Source organism: Notechis scutatus, chromosome 1 (assembly GCF_049901735.1).
Source record: "Notechis scutatus isolate UNSWTSFEM ecotype Mainland chromosome 1, rNotScu1.2, whole genome shotgun sequence".
Lineage (NCBI taxonomy): Eukaryota > Metazoa > Chordata > Lepidosauria > Squamata > Elapidae > Notechis > Notechis scutatus.
The window spans coordinates 99363005-99381838 of NC_142009.1; the positions used below are offsets into that span (position 1 = coordinate 99363005).

At 36.3% G+C, this 18834-nt stretch overlaps 1 protein-coding gene across 3 annotated transcripts in view; it reads left to right on the forward strand.

The window, feature by feature from the left end:
* The first annotated feature begins 455 nt into the window (after positions 1–455).
* The window catches only part of TBC1D32 (TBC1 domain family member 32), a 94669-nt gene continuing 76290 nt past the window's right edge, over positions 456–18834 (forward strand). Inside the window, exons 1-6 of one of the 3 annotated variants that reach the window (XM_087972643.1) lie at positions 456–630; positions 3442–3596; positions 5099–5260; positions 9874–10051; positions 12829–12900; positions 17011–17136. In XM_087972643.1, coding sequence (XP_087828769.1) covers positions 628–630; positions 3442–3596; positions 5099–5260; positions 9874–10051; positions 12829–12900; positions 17011–17136 — 696 coding nt within the window. In that variant the 5' untranslated portion in view covers positions 456–627. Of the gene's footprint in view, positions 631–3441; positions 3597–5098; positions 5261–9873; positions 10052–11641; positions 11675–12828; positions 12901–17010; positions 17137–18834 lie in introns of those variants that run through there. The other 2 variants (XM_087972653.1, XM_087972648.1) reach the window with 2 other exon arrangements.

The following is an 18834-nucleotide window of genomic DNA, read 5'->3' on the forward strand; positions in this document are numbered from 1 at the left end:
TATTAAAACATGAATGGTTAAGAAAACCTTATATGGAAAATAAAATCTATATTTTGTATACTTTCTGATCACTACCCCGCCTGGATAAATTGTGTTCTACCCAGAGTTGAGAGTCAGGTAGCATACACTGTTACATTATCAGGACGAGCATTTGGCTAAAGAGGGAGGGAAACCTAGAAACTTGCGCTTACCGTGGAGTAAATCCACCATAGTTTCAGTAATGATATAATACGCAGGATTTCTTTTCGAAGGGGGTGGGAGAAGCCTTACTATTGCACAAGACCGCCCGCCACACTTAACATTAGCTACCCAAACCCTTAACTCGCGGTGTAACAGCATCCTTATATCCAAGTTTTATGGCCACTCCCCCACTCTGTTTGGACCAATAGGAGACCAGAGGGGCGAGGCGTCTGTGCCTGCGACTCTGGCGCGGAAGCACTGCCCCCGTTTCTCCTTCCTGAGTGCCTCACTTATTTTCTCATCCGTTTCTGTTGCCGCCGCCGTTGCCGCCATCGTCGGGTCCGCCCAGCCTCACATCCCGGGCATTTTCCTGGGATCTGGACTGTCGGCTGCTGGCTGGAGCGGTCCCCCTTTGAACAGAGCTTCGGCCCGGCAAAACACAGATTAATGGTAATCATAATTCCCCCCTCCAAACCGCTTATATATAGGTTTATCCGTATTACAGAGATTTTCAACATTGTAGTCCTGTTTCCCGTGTCCAGGGCTCCATAACCCTACCGCACCTGAGATGCTTCTACATCTACGCATTTAAGAGAGCGGCAGATTCTCATGTGCCAGCGCCTTTTTACCCGATCTCGCATTTCTTGCATTTGTTCCAACGTTGTGTTAACGCCAAGCCCATCCCCTTAAAATCAAGAGAATGTCAGCACATTATTTTGATGCTTCGTGCATGATTAGGTATCCTTGGAAGGAAGTTTTATTGAGCTCGATAGGATTTACTCCAAATTTAGCTTTGCCCCTTTTGTAAGAAATACAAATTACGGATACTAATTCGCTGGTTGATGGCAGCAGGTGGCAGTGACTAGTCAAAGGTGGCTGATTTGGGAAAAGCTAAACGGGATTAAGCTTGATTAAAACTCGGATGGGAAATCATTCCTTAAGACTGAATAGTAATATCTCCAAAAAATGAAAGGGCAAATTACTTGTATGTTGTTGCCACCAATACCCATCCCCATCCCACAACATGTATGTGTCACAGTAGTGATCAGGAATCAAACTCAGATCTTCGTAGAATTTACTATTTTTGTACTAAGTGGGTTCACAAAGAATGCCCATAGCTGGTTATGGTTGTATGGCTTTACTCAAATAGGAATTTCATTCTGTGAAATTAAACTGTCTTACTGAAGTTTTTATTCTCTGTTAAGTGAATACTTTTTGTACAACATATGACTTCAGCTCCTGTAATTCCTGTCAATTGGGGCAGACTGTAAAAAGAGTAACATTCCAAATGAGGTTCCTATAAAATTCCTTGGTCTTGCATAAAAGTTTTTGCTCATTTAGGATATACAATACAACAAATCTGAAACAAACATTGGTGGATGTACTCTAATTATCCATATCCTGTAAAAACAATTATACTCTTAATTGTTTCCCAGCCAGAGGCAAACTGAGATCATATATTCCAGTTATTGTACTACATATTCAACTACATTTTTAAGGAAGAGACAGTGTCCTTTTTTCCATTTAATAGTTACAAATGAGCAAAATTTGATAGTTGATAAGTGAAATCTTATCAAATTATTTTCATCCCACCTTTTATATTTATTTCAAGGTGGCAAACATAACTAATACTCCTGCCACCTACCCACAATACTGTATTTTCTCCACAATAACCCTGTGTTGTGTGTTGGACTGAGAGAGAGAGTTTCTGGCACAAAGTAACCCATTGGGTTAAGAGAGGCTGAGAACTCATATCTCTTGATTTCTAGGCCAGCACTTTTAACTATTCTACCAAGCTCTCTTAATTAATTAGCAATATATTTACAAAAATGCAAAATAATAAAAATAATGCAGGCTTCAAGAAATCAATTGGCTAGTGGTGGAAAGGAACCTCAAATTTTACTTTAATAAGTGAAAAGAGGCACAAGCAATCTTTAGTTGGGATTCCTCCCTATTAGCCAATTAAGAGAATTTGGTACTCTAATAGTATCTGTGACATGTTTGAGAACAATCTAAATTTTTCATGTACTTGGCTTGTCAGGCAGTTGCAAGCATACCATTTTAGTATTGCCATGTGCAGTGTGATGGATGGAAAAGTCACTTGCTAAGATGGGTGGTTATTATGAATGAAGCTTGCATTGCACAGAATGGAACGTTCCTGAAGGTCTATGGGGATTCTCAGTAATCCAGGCCATGGTTGTCCCAGAGATGGTTTTTCAAGAGGCAACTGGACTCCCTGTTTTTTCACATTTTACTTCTCATCCAAGAATCTTCTTCAACAGAAAAGCTGAAGAAGCTTCTTGGATGAGAAGCAAAATGTTTTCAAAGAAAAATCAGAAAGTCCAGTTGCATCTTTACCTTTGGGACAACATTCCCAAAGAGGCACAAGCAATCTTTAGTTGGGATTCCTCCCTATTAGCCAATTAAGAGAATTTGGTACTCTAATAGTATCTGTGACATGTTTGAGAACAATCTAAATTTTTCATGTACTTGTTAGGCAAAATTTAAAGTGTTGGTTAAGAATCCCAAGTTTATTTGTAAATATTTGGTATTTTAGACATTGTGAAGCAATAAGTAAACTCATAGAATTTTGGCTTAGAATTACCTGGGAACTACATCAATTATATTAGCAGGCAACATTTTGAATTCCATTTTTTCACCCTAAAGTTGAACACATGGTTCTTTTTTTTGCCTTATGCTCCCTTGCTGCAGAAGGAGGTAGAATATCTGAGGTTAGAGATAGTCCATCGTTGTGACTTCCTTGTTAATCTTTAGGATATTATTCTTTCGTTTGCCTTCTATGTTTATACACATAGTATAATTTAATTCTTTACTTCATTTTTATACCTAACAGACTACAGAATATTTATAGCGTAAGACAAAATATAACTAAATGATAAACTGAAAACCATATATCATTAAATGTACTATTATAATTCTTCAATATATGTCACAAATTCAACTGTCTAAAGTAGTAATTCTCCTGAAGAATCACATCTTTAACATTTTCTTTGATACCAAGAGAGAGTACTATTTATGGAATTCTTAGACAGGATATTCCAGAGAATGGGGCCCTAAATTAAAACCTGTAATTTCTAGTTTCTCTCATCTGACTTTTTAAGAAGGGGTAGAGTGTAGACTTTCAAGATCCCCACACAGTATTTACAAACCAACAGATAAATTATGTTTACTTTATAGCTGGTTAATAAGATCTTGCAGGGGTCGATCACTCATATTTTGCTTCTGTGTTTCTCTCTGTAGATGTCTCATTTTTCTATTGAAGATGAAGCTCTCTTGCAACCTATGCTCAGACAGTTATTGCAAAGTGTCAAAGAAAAAATCACAGGAGCACCATCTGTAGAATGTGCCGAAGAGATTCTACTCCATTTGGAAGAAACAGATGAGAACTTTCATAAGTAATTTGTTGACATGATTTTGTGATATTGTGGTAATTTTAAAAGGGAAACTCTTCCTTCAGAACTCTTCCTTAGTGGTTAAGGCACCAACCTAGAAACCAGGGGCCCACAAATCCTAGACCTGCTTTAGGTACAAAGTCAGTTGGGTGACCTTGGGCTGTTCATTTTCTCTCACCCTAGTAAGCAGGCCAGGGCAAACTACTTCTAAAATTTTGTCAAGAAAACAGGACTGTATAATTATTGTAAATAATGTGCCTAATAGATATTAATTGCACTATTTCAAGCTTTGGAATATGGCATAAAGTGGGTACTTGTATTTACTTCTTCTGTTATTCCAACCATCAGTTTCTCTAATCTGGTGGCCCGGCAGGTTGGGGAAGGGGAACTGGGTCACTGTTCTAGGCTTCCTAGGCTTCCTTAGAAAGCATAGAACACAATCTTCATCCCAGCAAAACCTTTTATTTCACAGCTGTGAATTACGTTCATTCATAAGACTTCACATACAGTCTTTCAGGGAATGTTGATAAACACCCACTTATCACACTTGGAATGCAGCCAGAGAACTAATTGCCAGAAGCAGGGCAAACAGCGTCAAACAGGATTTTTCAAAGTGTGTGTTCTGGGCAAACAAACTAATTGCTTCCTGCAAAAGCTCACGTCCCGTTTGCTCCTCTTTTATGTCCTATGGGAGGGGCCATTCATCTCTGAAGTGTGGCCTTACTCCTGAGTCAACCCTGCTTTCTCAATTGTTCTTGTCTTCTACTAGTTCTGTGCATTTGCAGGCTGGGAACCGGTTCCATAAGCTCCCCCACCTCACTGCTGTCTGAGTCTGAAGGCAGCTGCTGACTTCCAGCCTGCCCTGGCCCCATCTCTGCCTCTGATGCAGCACCCTCCTCCAGATCTTCTTCATCCTCTGGGCCAGGGCCAGGTTCCTCCCCAACCTCCTCACTACTGTCTGACTCTTCTGCCAGCTCCATCAGCTGCTGGCAGGCCACAACAGTCGCATGAGCTGTGGGCTGGTGTGTGTACGTGTGCACACATAACCCTTGCATGAGTGATGGCCCGGTGTGCATGTGCACAGCTCAACTTGCACAAGCAGCAGGCTGGCATGCACAAGTATGACTGCCTGCTGTCCCGCTGCTTCTACAAGTTGAGCTGCACATGCGCACACACTGGCCAGCCACTTTTGGGCCAAATCTGAATAGGCCACGGCCTGGTAGTGGGCCATGGCCCAGAGGTTGGTGAACTCTGCTTTAAGCAATCATTTTCTTTAATTAGGGGAAAAGACATTCAACATTTTCAGTTGACATACAGGTCTCAGATGCTATTTGGTGTCTGAATTTAATGTCCAGTTTCACTTAACCTCTAAAATTCTTCCAAAATGTCCATGTAGTCTTTACCATAGTTATCGAATATACTTATAGTTGCTTGATGAAATATGTTTATTATTAAAAACAAATTGACATTAAGCATAATGTTTTACATTTTAATTGTTATTACAGCTATGAATTTGTAAAGTATCTTAGAGAATATATAAGTAACATCTTGGGGTCCGTAATAGAAGAAGAAACTGAAAAATGTACATCAGCCCAAAATCAGGGGGAAGGTTCGAATTATGACACTCTGGTACAGCATGTTACTAAAAAGACCCGGGAATCAAAGGAGTAAGTATATGTAGAAACATATCTAAAACTCAATTTCCAAAAGCAAATGCCTAATTACAGGTAGTCCTCAACTTATTACCACAAGTGAGCCCAAACTTTATGTTGCTAACTGAGAAATTTGTTAAGTGAGTTTTGCCCCATTTTACAACTTTTCTTGCCACATTTTGTTAAGTGAATCAGTGCAATTGTTAAATTAGTAGCACCATTGTTAAGTGAATCTGGCTTTCCCCTTAACTTTGTTTGTCAGAAGGTTTGCAGAAAGTGATCACATGACCTCATGTCATAAATGTCAGTTGTCAAGCATCCAAATGTAAATCACGTGACCATGGGGATGCTGCAGGGGTGGGATTCAACTGGTGTTAACTACCGGTTCGGTGACTGTTTTGCTGCACGCGCGTGTAAAAACACTTTAAGCTGTGCCGCCCGGAGAGCTGAAAAGTGCAGCGCACAAATGCGCAGCGTTTGAAAAGCCTCTTTTTTCCTGCTTTTTCAACCTCAGCTGTGATGCGCAAAGCAGCTGAGGTTGAAAAAGCAGGAAATAAAGGTCAGGTAAGAGCCCAAGCGGGCAGGTGGGCCAAACAGCAGCAAACACAGAACCAGTTCGGTGTCTGCTGCCCTTCAGAGCTACCGGTTCTAAAGAGCAGGGCAGAACCAGTAGCATCCCACCCTGGTGCAACGTTCATAAGTGTAAAAAATGGTCATAAGTCACTTTTTTCAGTGCTGTTGTAACATCAAAAGGTCCCTAAGTGAGCTGTTGTAAACCAAGGACTACCTGTAAATTATTCCTTTCTACTTGTTTTTGAGTTTGAGTGTCTTATAACATTTCTTATGGTGTTTTTTTTTTTTTTTTTTTGAATAATGTAACCACTCTTACAAATTTCTTGTTTACCTTGCTCCTTGTTTTATCAGATTATTGTTCATTTTACATATTTGGAGAAAGCTGCCTCTTCAAATCAATATGTAGCTCCTATTTCTCTCTCTCTCTCTCTCTCTCTCTCTCTCTCACACACACACACACACACACAAATAAATAAAATATTTGTGTGCTTTCAAAATAACATTCTTAATTTGTGAACTTCAGGCAGGTAGGAACTACTGAAAAGTGACACGGCTCTGGCCTTCAAACTTGCCATTAGGCAATGCGATGCTTTTCTGCACTGAACAAAGGATTAGTATTGATTGTTAAAATAGCCCCACACCAGTTTACGATTCTATCCCTGTTTTCCTCTTAAGCAAATTCCAATGTTCAGCTTTACCGTTCTTTATTACATAAAATACCTTTAGGAAAAAGCAGTGTGAGAAATATAGTCAACTTATGCGATACAAGATTCCTTCCAAATAGTAGTACAAAGGAAGGATGTGTTCTGAATATAATCCCCTCTGGGTTGTTAAGCAAACATAAAAATGTCTTTAAAAAATAACAGAAGGACAAAGATTAAAGCTCACTGAATACTAATTTTTCAACATTAAAGTTCTGCCTGTCTTTAACAATTTTATAGTGCAGGATATCTTAAAGAAGTACAGGATAAAATAATACTACAGGTCATCCTCAATTTACAATAGTTCATTTAGTGACAATTCAAAGTTACAACAGCGCTGTAAAAAGTGATGATTTATTATTTTTCATACTTCCAATCATAGTAGCATCCCTGTGGTCACATGATCAAAATTCAGATGCTTGGTAACTGGCTCTTATTTATGATGTTTGCAGTGTCTTGGGGTCATGCGATCATCTTTTGCGACTTTTTGATAAGCAAAGTCAATGGGTAAGCCAAATTCACTTAGCCATGTTATTAATTAAAGAACTGCAATGATTCATTTAATAACTGGTAAGCAAGGGCGCAGAATGGGGCAAAATTCACTTAACAAATGTCTTGCTTAGCAGCAGAAATATTGGGCGTAGTTGTGGTTATAAGTCAAGGACTATTTGTACTAAGGGAGATTTTCATTTCTGAAGATAATGCTAACGGATGTGCTGTTGTTTTCTGAGCTTGGCAATACAGGCCACACATTAGTACTTTTGCACACATAGATAATCTTTTGATTAGAATTTAGATTTTATGGTTTTAGTAATATATGGTAGCCATTTAAAAATTGAAACTGTATTAACAAATTGCTACAACTGATAACAGAAAGAAAACAAATATGCTTAATGAAATGTTTCTTTCCCAACACGCGAGGAAATATTTGTGTCAGACAAAATATAATGGGAAAGGTGTATTGTTTTTAGTAAAATCACATATAAAACTGTCAGGCAGTAGTTCATATGATAGAAAGGCAGAAATATCAAGAGCGAAAGGAACGCTGTGCAGGAATGTTCAATGTCCAACTCTAATGATGAGATCAATCTTACAAATGTTTTAATAGTTAATTGCAGTGATATATGGATGGCCACATTCCGTAAAAGGAAATTAGAAATGTCATTGTGAAAAACTCTGTTACTTAATCAGTACTTAATTGCTTTTATAAATTAGCATGTGTGGCCTGCTGTATTTTTAATAAGCCATTTATTTACATTCAGGAATTGAGCTAGCTAGGCAAGGTTCTTTTTTTTTTTTAATTGAAGTCAGTCCTTAAAAAGCATAAATATTATTTATCTTCTAGTCATGCAGCATTCATACCTGTGTGAGGGCCTCTAATTATTCAATATCCAAAGCAAAACCTAAAGCCTCTGTAAATATATATTTGTAATTTTTAATTCCTTCCTTCCTTCCTTCCTTCCTTCCTTCCTTCCTTCCTTCCTTCCCTTCCTTCCTTCCTTCCTTCCTTCCTTCCTTCCTTCCTCCCTCCCTCCCTCCCTCCCTCCCTCCCTCCCTCCCTCCCTCCCTCATATTCTACACTTGAAAATGATATACAATATCTCAAGCTTTCTGTTCAATTCATCATTTCATAAGAGTCTTTGACAATTTCTTATGTTTTACATAATCTCACCAGAATTATGCAAGTGTGATGCATTCATACATTTCTCCTTGGTTTATTAACACAACATACCATTCTAAGAGGTGGAAATGTTGTTTAGAGAAATGCATAAATAACAGCATTAGAATCTGCTAGAGCATAGTAATACAGTTGTAATCACAAGTTGATATAAACAGTAATCCCAACCAAAATGCACAGATGATTACAAGTGCTGAATACATTCACCTAAGAATTACAAGAATTGCTACTAAAAATAACCTTGATGTTTTGTAATGTTTAGGTATCATGCCTGTATTCTGCTAAATAATTGGGAATCTAAAACGTTGGATGGTGTTCTTCCAATACTAATTTGGATTTTTGAATAAAGCAGGGTATTTTTGTTTAGGAAATGAGGTATTCGGGTAGTCCTTGACTTACAACTCACAACTGAGCCCAAAATTACTGTTGCTAAATGAGACATTTGTTAAGTGAGTTTTGCCCCATTTTACAACCTTTCTGGCCGCAATTGAATCACTGCCATTGTTAAGTTAGTTATTAAGTGAAACTGGCTTCCCCATTGACTTTGCTTGTCTGAAGGTTGCAAAAGGGGATCACATGACCTCAGGACACTACAACCATCATAAATGAGTCAGTTGCCAAGCGTCTGATTTTTTTATCACATGGCCATGGGGATGCTGCAATAGTCATAAGTGTGAAAAACTGTGATAACCCGAAGTATAACACAAACGTAACAAAATCCAAAACGTAAATAAATGTCCTTTAATGCCTCCAACTTGGCCCCACTGTTCAATAATTCTCAGTTGGAGATAAAACATACTCAAAAATAATCTTCAAAAGAAAGCAATACAGTCTGAATTTAATGAGCAGATAGAGGTGAAAATAAAAACCAAACAAACTACAATGATGAAATTTCCACAATGGAACAGAACTATTTACTAAATTCAAGGAGATAACAAGGCACAGTCTGTTGGAAGGATGCCAACCAAGATAACCTCAAATCAAAATAAAACACGCTTTGTCTCCAGCGTTTGCCAGAACACAGGTCCAAACTCTTATGCAGTTCTCACACCTGCAGCCCATGAAGAGGATCAAGGCCCTCTCCTCCCGAGTAGACCACGTCTCTCCCTTATCCTCTCCTCCCTGCGTGCCCTAGGATGGATAGGGGATGGGCCTGGGTCCTCCTCTGACTGCTCAGCCGGCCTCTGCCCTTCCCCAGCCTCCTCCACAACCTCCAGAGCCACACTTCCACTCCCTGCCGGCTGTTCCTCCTCTCCCTCAGAGTCAGTCTCCACCGGGCATGACAAAAACAGTCATAAGTCACTTTTTGCAGTTCTGTTGTAATTTTGAATAGTCACTAAATGAAATGTTGTAAGTCGAGGACTGCCTGTAATGTCCATCTTTATATTATCTTGAACTGGTCTAGTGGAAAATAATATTTTGAATTCAGAATGACTTAGGATGCAATTCTGAACTCATATATGGTAATTAATCTTGCTGGATTCAGTTGGACTTGGTTCTAAATAAGTATATGTGAGATTGCATGTTTATATCTCAGTGTATACTTTTCTTTAGACAGTACTCATCAGTTTCAGTAACATTTTCTTCCTAACTTGGAGTGTTAGGAAGTTACTTTGTACATGATACAACACATGAATTTTAATAATTTGTTTTTTTAAATAACTTTTTAACTGAAGGTATAGAGAAATGATGCATTCGCTGAAGAATGTCATGATGGTTGTAGTTGAATCGCTAATTAACAAGTTTGAAGAAGATCAAATGCGCTACAAAGAGATGCAAAGAAAAGTGAAAACAGAACCACCCAACAGTTATTATGCAGATAACTGTTCTGATAGCGATTCTTCCTTTAACCAGGTATGCAATTATACAAAGGAATGGATGGAGAGGGGGGGAGAGAGAGAGACTGACTGACTGGGACTATTTGGAGCTATGCAACAGTCTTAAAGATAATATTTTCACAAATTAAGTTTCTATCTCCTTTGCCATTTATTTAACCTTCTAGTTCTTCTGATCCCCTTCTTATGCTTCTTTTTCTTGTTGTATCCCAGATAACAAAAAGGAATCAAATGAAGCCTAGACTTTGTTGTCATAGCCCAGCAATAAGTTTTTCTCTAGACTCAGAGTTAGTGTTTTGAAGACTGTAAAGGAGAAAAAGGGAATTCACCATTCAGTTTCCAAAATGTAGTCCTTTTGAATATGGACAAAGCGGTTGGTTGTTTCTTTTTTTAGGTCATGGTTGTTTAAAGCTGGAAAACAATTATCCTGAAAAACCTGCTTTGAGTTGCAATTATATTCTTAACAGGAAAGGATTGGCAAACTGATGTAGTCTCATACTGAATACAAACACACATCAACATTTTAAACTTTCATCCTTTGCTCACTTGTATATCAAATTAATAAACTGCATATATTTCAGACAATGAGAAAAATGAGTTGTCAAAGACTACACACTACAGATTCATGCTGTATTATCTCCACGGATGTCTTAAGTTATCATTCATAACCAAACTTGCAGATTTTATTTCCAACACGTTCAGAAGCATCTGTATTTCAAAAGAGAAAAATGGCTCAATTAATATATTTAGTTTCTATTGCTTGGACTGGTATGCTGTTTTTTTCATTGCCCTCCTAGGGGAAAAAAAAAGATGGGTTTAGAGAAGAATGCATATGCCAAGGAATGAGGCAATGTGGAAATGACAGGGCGCTCTAACCAGTAAAACTAAAAGTACATGCGCACACAATTAGTTTGAAAAATAGAAATTTTGAGAGGAAAATGAACAATAGGGCATAATTGTTGAAATTATTGTGATTGATAGTAAGGAGAACAGAAAACAGGTCCCAGATAATTAAAAGAAATGTCTGGAGCATAGGTTGTTCATTAGATTCCCGCTGTTTATCATTTTAAAAATTGGCAAACACTTCACACTTCTTAGTCAAATTAGAGTACTGTATGTTCCCATTAGATTAAGAGATGATGTATCTGAATATTCTGAGACAAAAGTTGCTTGTGAAGACAGGAACAATCCAAAGCTTAAAGCTTTGAAAGAACTAGAGAACAAAAAAGTTGAGAACTAGAACAGAAAAAACAATGCTAGGAAAGAGTAGCACAGATCTTAATTACTAGACATGACCATACTGGCAAATGCCTCTATAGAAAAGAAAATTATACCAGTATCGAAGTGGCATGTGGATTATCAAAGGGAGATACAGCTGATCTATCTTGGAGAGGAGAAAAGATTAATTCTGAAACAATGTTTTCAGTTCTATACTGAGTGTAGTTTCTTTTAATCCTATGTATGGTGAAGGTACATGCTTTTCTTTATTAGTAAATAGATCTGAATTTCTACAAGTACTTATTTATATTGGATGAAAGTTATGCATCTGCAGCTATGCCTTATGATTGTTGCTATCAATATCTCCAATTTCATCCTTTGCCATTTTCAGAGATAAGCTGGCATCTTGAGGCAGCGAGTCAAGGTACTGTCGGGAAAATATGTGAGGTTATGAGTGGATTGCTTCTGATTACAGTATAAATAGTTTTTTTTGGGGGGAGGGTATTTCTTACACTGTAAAATCAAAATGAGCAGAAATTGGGATGTGATACGGAAGACTAGGGTGGTCTATATCATACCAGGTTTTTCACTCACATAAATTTATGTCAGCATGATAGAAGATTTTGCACCAAAGTTAGTGGAAAATAGGCATTTCTTTCTTTGTGGTTCTTAGCATTTACTGCTGACAAAGGCAGTGAGAGATTGTTTTCTCTAATTTACACTGCTAGACTTAAAGTTGTATTTTCTTGAAACTGTTATGATAAAATCAATAAATAAAATCTATTCCATTTAAAGTGAAGTCTAGAGGCCTATTGATTTTTAGAGACGTGCATTTTCTTTGGCAGAAGACAAAATACATGAGAGTGCCTTACAGAAACTCTAGGGCACACACAATATTCTCCCATTTAAAGATTTCTCACTAACTGCAGTGCTGAAGGGAATTAAATTGCATATCTTCACTATAATGTAGAAGAGGCATCCAGATTATCCATAGCTCTTGCCGCCATCAACTGCAGTGGCATAAACAGTTCACAGGATAGGAGAGGAAAAAATGGACAACTGGGAGAGAGAATGGAAAGGAGTGAGTAAAAGATGATAGATAGATAGATAGATAGATAGATAGATAGATAGATAGATAGATAGATAGATAGATAGATAGATGATAGAGGTCCAAAGACCCATAGAACAAAAGAGAGGCCTACAAACATTGGAGATATCAACTCTTAAAATATGGCTGCAGCTAGCTCACCAGCTCTCTAAATAACATGGGTGATGGTTTTACATTATATTTATAGGAGAGTGCATAAACTGAATTCATCCTGGAGGAAAATGTAGCAGTTTATGGCTGCTTATGGATCCATCCATAGATGTGGAAGTTCAGTAATTGACTTTGGGCCCATCACTTATCTAACCTATTTCTTAATGGGGTTATTGTGGAGGAAGAGACTGCTTTAAATCATCATATCACTTTTTTTAAAGATTTAATAATTAAAATGTTCTCTTTCTTTTTTAAAATCCTATAAAGTCAGTTTCCATTGATTGTATTTGGTTAGTGAGCACTTTTACAATGTATTGCAGAGTTACACATTTATGAATCAAGAACAATTACAGCTGCTTGTAGAAAGACTCGATCCGGCGCAACCTAAGGAGGTAAGTTAAAAAAAAAATTGGGAAAAATATCTTACCCTTTTGCGCTTGCATGGACAAATTAAGTTTGGTTTTGTCACGTGTTAAGCTCATATTTGGTGAACTGCTTCTCAGTCCAGTAAAGCAGTTTCATTTTTGTAATTTAAAAAACATAAAACTCAAGGAAAATCAGAATAAAAGGGGCGGAGATGTGATCAATGATGTGAGGACACTTGACAGATGGATGGAAATATGTCTTCTGATCTAATGGGACAGAATCTATTTCCCACTGGATTAACTGTTTCTCTTCTCAATCTTATACTTTAAGCATAGTCTATTTCTAATCCTTTCTCTGAGATGGTTCTTCATAAGTCTCACTAGTATCAACTGCTTTGATAAAAGTTTTCAGCAGAAATGGGAATGTAATATAGCAAAACTATGTGCATACATTTGAGACTAAAAACAGTTCTGTATTTTTTCAAGAACATCCCTCCCCCTCAAATCACATAGCATTGATTTTAGTTTGCTAAGAACAACTCTTTCTTCAATTCCATTTAATGAAATAAACATTGCAGTTACCCAGTTTGGAAACAGAGAACTGCGGATGTTCAAAACAGATACAGAAGACAAAGAATGACTAAAGTACATGATATTATCTCTTTTTATTTTTTATTTTTTTCCCAAAAAGTTTTTAATTTTTTAATTTTACACATCTCTTTACGTGGGCAACATGGTTCAGATTATAACACTTGTACATAATCATACTTTCATTTCCACCAATCTTATATAATATCATCTCATACCATTGTCCATTTCACTCATCTTTAAATAAGTTTCCGCTTTATATTTCAGTACATTAATTCAATATCAATATCATTTCATCCACATATAGATTCCCAGTTCTTTATCCCCTACTATTTCCATTTTCAGCTTACCACCTATTTTATTCAACATTACACATCATTATTATTCTAAAGTTTTGCTAGGCCAATTATATAATCAACAATCTAGAAAGAATAAAAATAAAAACCAATATATTTAGGATCCACATGGTATGTCCCCTCAATCTATCTGATTTAATAATTCATTCCCCGACTTTAAACATATTAACATTAAATAATCAACTGTATATTTTAAAACATATATATTTTAAGGTACCCCCCCCCTGAAGTTGCTAAAATAACTTCTTAATAGATCTCATTTTTAATCCTCCAATATAAGGGTTCATAACAGCATAATTCACATACAATTTATATATATATATATATATATATATATATATATATATATATATATATAGTATAGTTAGTTAGTTAGTTAGTTATAGTTATAGTTATAGTTATAGTTATATATAGTTATATAGTTATATAGTTATATAGTTATATAATCCTAAAATAATTTCCAGCAATTTTAAACTAAGTGCCAGTATACATTCCCATGTGAAATCCCCCTTATACAATCCCTTATCTCTAAATCTCGTAACTTTATCATTTCTTTTAATTTTGGCTAGGTTTCCCTTTTCTAAGTTTCCCCAATCTTCCTTCTTTTTCCCTTCTAATTTTGTTTTTGTTTCCCTCTGCCTGTTAGCCATGTTTTCCCCTCCCCTTTTCAGTTCTCTTTTTTGGGGTTTCTTCTTACATATTTCCTTCTTCCTCTTAATCTTGAGTGTCTTATCTCTTTTGTTTATTGTCTCTAGTGTCGATGTCTCTGTTTTAAGTCCTTTTATATTCTTGACAATGGTCCTTGTTCTTCATGCTCATCAAGGCTGTTATTTTCATTGTCTCTGAGCTTCCTTTGTTCTTCTGCGAGCTGTGACGCCATTACTTTACTCAGCATTAACTCCACCAGTTTCATTCTTTCTTTAAATATCTCTCTCACATTTGAAGCTCCGACTTAAATTCTTTACTTATTTCTTCCATTTCTTTGGTCTATTGTTATTCTTTATTTTGTTAAAAGTCAAGTTTTTCTGTTATAGTCCTTGTCAAAAGTCTCCTTTTATCTCACTTTCTCTTTCTTTTGTTTTCTTGTCACAATCAACCTCTAACAGTCCCAAAGTATTGCATTCTTTTATGTTTAACTGTAATTCCCCCTTCTTTTTTTTATAAAGCTTCCAGGGATCTTGTTATATTAATAATCTTTTATTCCATTTCTTCTCTATACGACCAGTAATTTCCATAGAAACATAAAAGAAGGAAGTCTTTAACCCTTAGGTGGTGCTCTGTGTAGCTTTCTTCTTAAAATTCTTTTATTTTTAATTCACTTTTCTGTAGTATTAATATTAAATTTTATCAGTTCCAAATAAGTCCAGCATTTTATCCAATGCCTGATTAATGTCCAGTTCTATATGTTATTTCAAATTTAGTCTCTAATCACATATAATTCTTTATTTCCGGTTTTTTCTTTACCTTATATTTTCCTCTTATTTCTCGTTTGCCGCTACCTCTCTTCCAAACGAGGACTCTTTCTTTCCGCTTTTCGAGGTTATCAAAAAAAATGTTCAAAGTCTTTTATCTGGTTACACGCCGCTCACCACTTTCACTCTCCAGTACAAACTTGTGTCCCGGCAGCTTCCCGCCTTCAGGGCAGCCATTAAAGACTGCTGCTTCTCCCTGTCTTCTAGGGGAGTTTGTCAAGCCAGGGAGGGGAGATGCGGCTCCCCTCGATCCAGCTGGCAGTCTCCCCCTCTTCCCCCCACCCCTACGAGGTGGGTCAGATGGATCCGGTCCTTTAAAGACCCCTCCAACAGGGTAAGCACAGATCAAAGCCGTGCACAATCGCGGTCTCCGATCCGTCGTCGACAAGAACGCCACTGGAAGTCGATATTATCTCTTTTTAGAAAATATGCTTTTTGGGTTTGAAATTTATGTATCAGGACCTTTCTTACAGCCTGAATCTCATTTGTTAAGCATTTATGTACTAATATATGGGAGGCTGTAAAATTTCACCTTTTCTATTTTAAACAGGTACATGATTTATTTCATTGACTGCTGCACTCTACTCCACTTTATTAGAGCCTACCTGCTTAATTTTATTTTCCATAAAAAAGCAGAACAATGGTTGGCACTGCATTCTTAGATTGAATTGAAATTGCAATATTGAATCTTCCCAATGTTGGGAAGAGAATGGGAAAGGATAGTCCAGGTAGCTTACTTGACAAAAGCATGGCTAAGGAAATGGTCTGCCATTGACTTCTTGGATGCTTTTTGACTTCCCATTCTACCCTACAATCTTGGAATCTTCCAGTGTCTGAGCTTGATTAGGATAGGATAGAATAGAATTACAATAGAATATAACAGAACATTTTTTATTGGCCAAGTGTGATTGGACACACAAGGAATTTGTCTGCAGCAAATTACCACTCAGTGTACATACAGAGTAATATAATCATAAGATACCAATAGAAGAAGGTAATAGGAAAAATGAGAAGGATAATAGTAATACAACCCTACTATATGAGTTTTCTTTAGACATAAGACAGTGCTGTGGGAATTACATTTTCAGCCTAGAGATGGCACAAGGGAAAAATTATTGTGTCTAGTTGTGTTGGCATGTAATTCCTTGTAGTGGCATCCCCAGGGGAGGAGTTGAAACAGTTTATGGCCAGGATGTGAAAGGTCCGTAGATATTTTCTCAGCCCTCTTTCTGAACCATGCAGTATACAGGTCCTCAGTGAAAGGTAGGCTGGATACAATCATTTTTTTCTGCGGTCCTAACTATCTATTGAAGTCTGTGCCTGTGCTGTTTAGTTGCTGTGCCAAACTGGACAGTTTCTGAGTTTGATTAGCTTTATGAAATCAGACCAAGGTCTGTATGACAGGAGAGGAGAGGAGAGGGAGAGGGATGGGGTGGGATGGAGAGGGCAAATAAAATAACCTGTGACAAAGACAAGCTGTGCAGAATTTGGAAGGACAAGCTGAGAGGAAAAAGAGTCTATAATAGAAGGCAAGTAAAAATTATAGCAGAAGTTAGAGGTGTATAAAGGAAAAAGGTAAAGAAATAGAGATTTTTCCATCATTCTTAATGATTAGGGTGATGATGGAGAATTAAATTTTTGATATAGCCTTCATTGTAGGTTTATATTTCAATTTTATTCTTATAGTGCAGTTTTCTTACTCAGTTCTCCTTGATTTTTAGGTCCGCCAAGAAGCCATTCAAACCTTGTGTTCTGCACCCCCATCTGATATTTTAAATTGTGAAAGTTGGAGTACCTTGCGTAAATATCTTGCAACAGCACTCTCAGATCCTGATTCCAGTTTCAGTGTAAAGATACTAATAAGCTTTTTATTCTTAACCAATATTTCAATTGACTGTAATTTATACAATATATAAGTTTCAAACTTTTTTATCATCTGCCTAAGAAATTGGTAATTCAAAGTATTTCTCACTAGTTGGTTAAAGAAGCAGACGTACTGTTATGACTTTTTCAGGCATTACTCAAAAAATATTAGTTTCCTGAATAATGCCTGAATAAATAATGCTCGAATAACTCCTGGATAAATGAAGCCAGAAAAAAATGTTATTCATATATGATAATATAGAATTTTCTTTGAATTAGAGAAGTGTAACATGCCAAAGCTCCAGAAATATTAGATGCTAAATTATTAATCTGTTAGTAATATGAAATAGATAATGCTTTCTGTATACATAAACTTGAATGTAGTTCTAATTAATTCAATGTAGCTGATACATTTGCACAGTAATTTTCATTTCTGTCATTTTCAGCAACCATTGGACAGTATTTAATTTAGTTTTAAAAAATATACTTTATTTAGGTTTTAATAAAGATAAATACTAACAGAAACTAAAATTTAGAAGAAAGGAAAGAAAAAATTCAAAATCCAAAGTGCTGAAAAAAAGAAAAAAAAAAAACACATAGAGAAGTAGCTTCTCAGCTTCTTTACAACAGTTATAAATTGATCTCTTATTATCTATTTTATTGTTAATTACACCATGACTATAATTTTTTCCTATAACCTTATTTTTTCTTATAAAAACCATTATAATTTCATTTTTTCCCAGAAAATAAATTTAGATTATTTTTTTTTGTGGTCAAATTCTGTCATTTTCACCAACCATTCTCCATTGTAGGAAATTTTGAATCTTTCCACCTGTGCACATGGATAATCTTGTTACAGGTATCCTGTATAAAAAGAACATTCCATGACTTTTTTCCAACTATTAATCAGGCTTAAAAGAAAAGCCTCTGGTTTTAATTATATATTAATTTTTAAAATCTTCTGAATTGATGTGTGTATTTGAATCCAATTTTTTCTGGTTTTGTTGAACATCCACCGAGCTTGATAAAATGTCCCGCTTCGTTGTTTACTTTTCCAACATAAATTTGATCTTGTATCTTCATATTTTGTTGTCATTTTTGTCTTCTGTTTGTTAATCTTAAAACTTGCTAATGTGCCAAATTATTTCCCATTAGTGTTTTGATTCCCTTGAAAGGATCTTCCAAAACCACCTGCAAAATCCCTTAAGTTGTAACTCTTTTTAAATTTTTGCTCCCACAATCCTCTCATCTTATCTTATATCTCCACTCAGAATTTCAAGAAGCAAAATCAACAGAAGGGAAGACAGTGGGCAACTTTGTCTTGTTCCTTTTTGTATCGCACATATATTTGTTAGATCTCCATTAACAATTTTTGTTTTCTGTGAAATATAAATCAATGTTACCCATTTTATAAAATTCTGTCTAAAAATGTATATTTCCCAAGGCATTAAATAGAAAAGTCCAATTCAAACTGTCAAAGCATTCCCTGCATCTAATTTTTTTTTTAATGCTTGTTTTTCCACCATGTTGTTCCAAATATTCTAGAATGTCCAATTCTGACATTGTCTTTTAGGTGAAAATCAGCATTGCTCTTTGGGAATAATTTTTTTGCAAAATTAGCAAGGATAATGTAAGGGAGAAGAGGCTGAATTATAGGATGGGAGGCACACATTCTAATACAT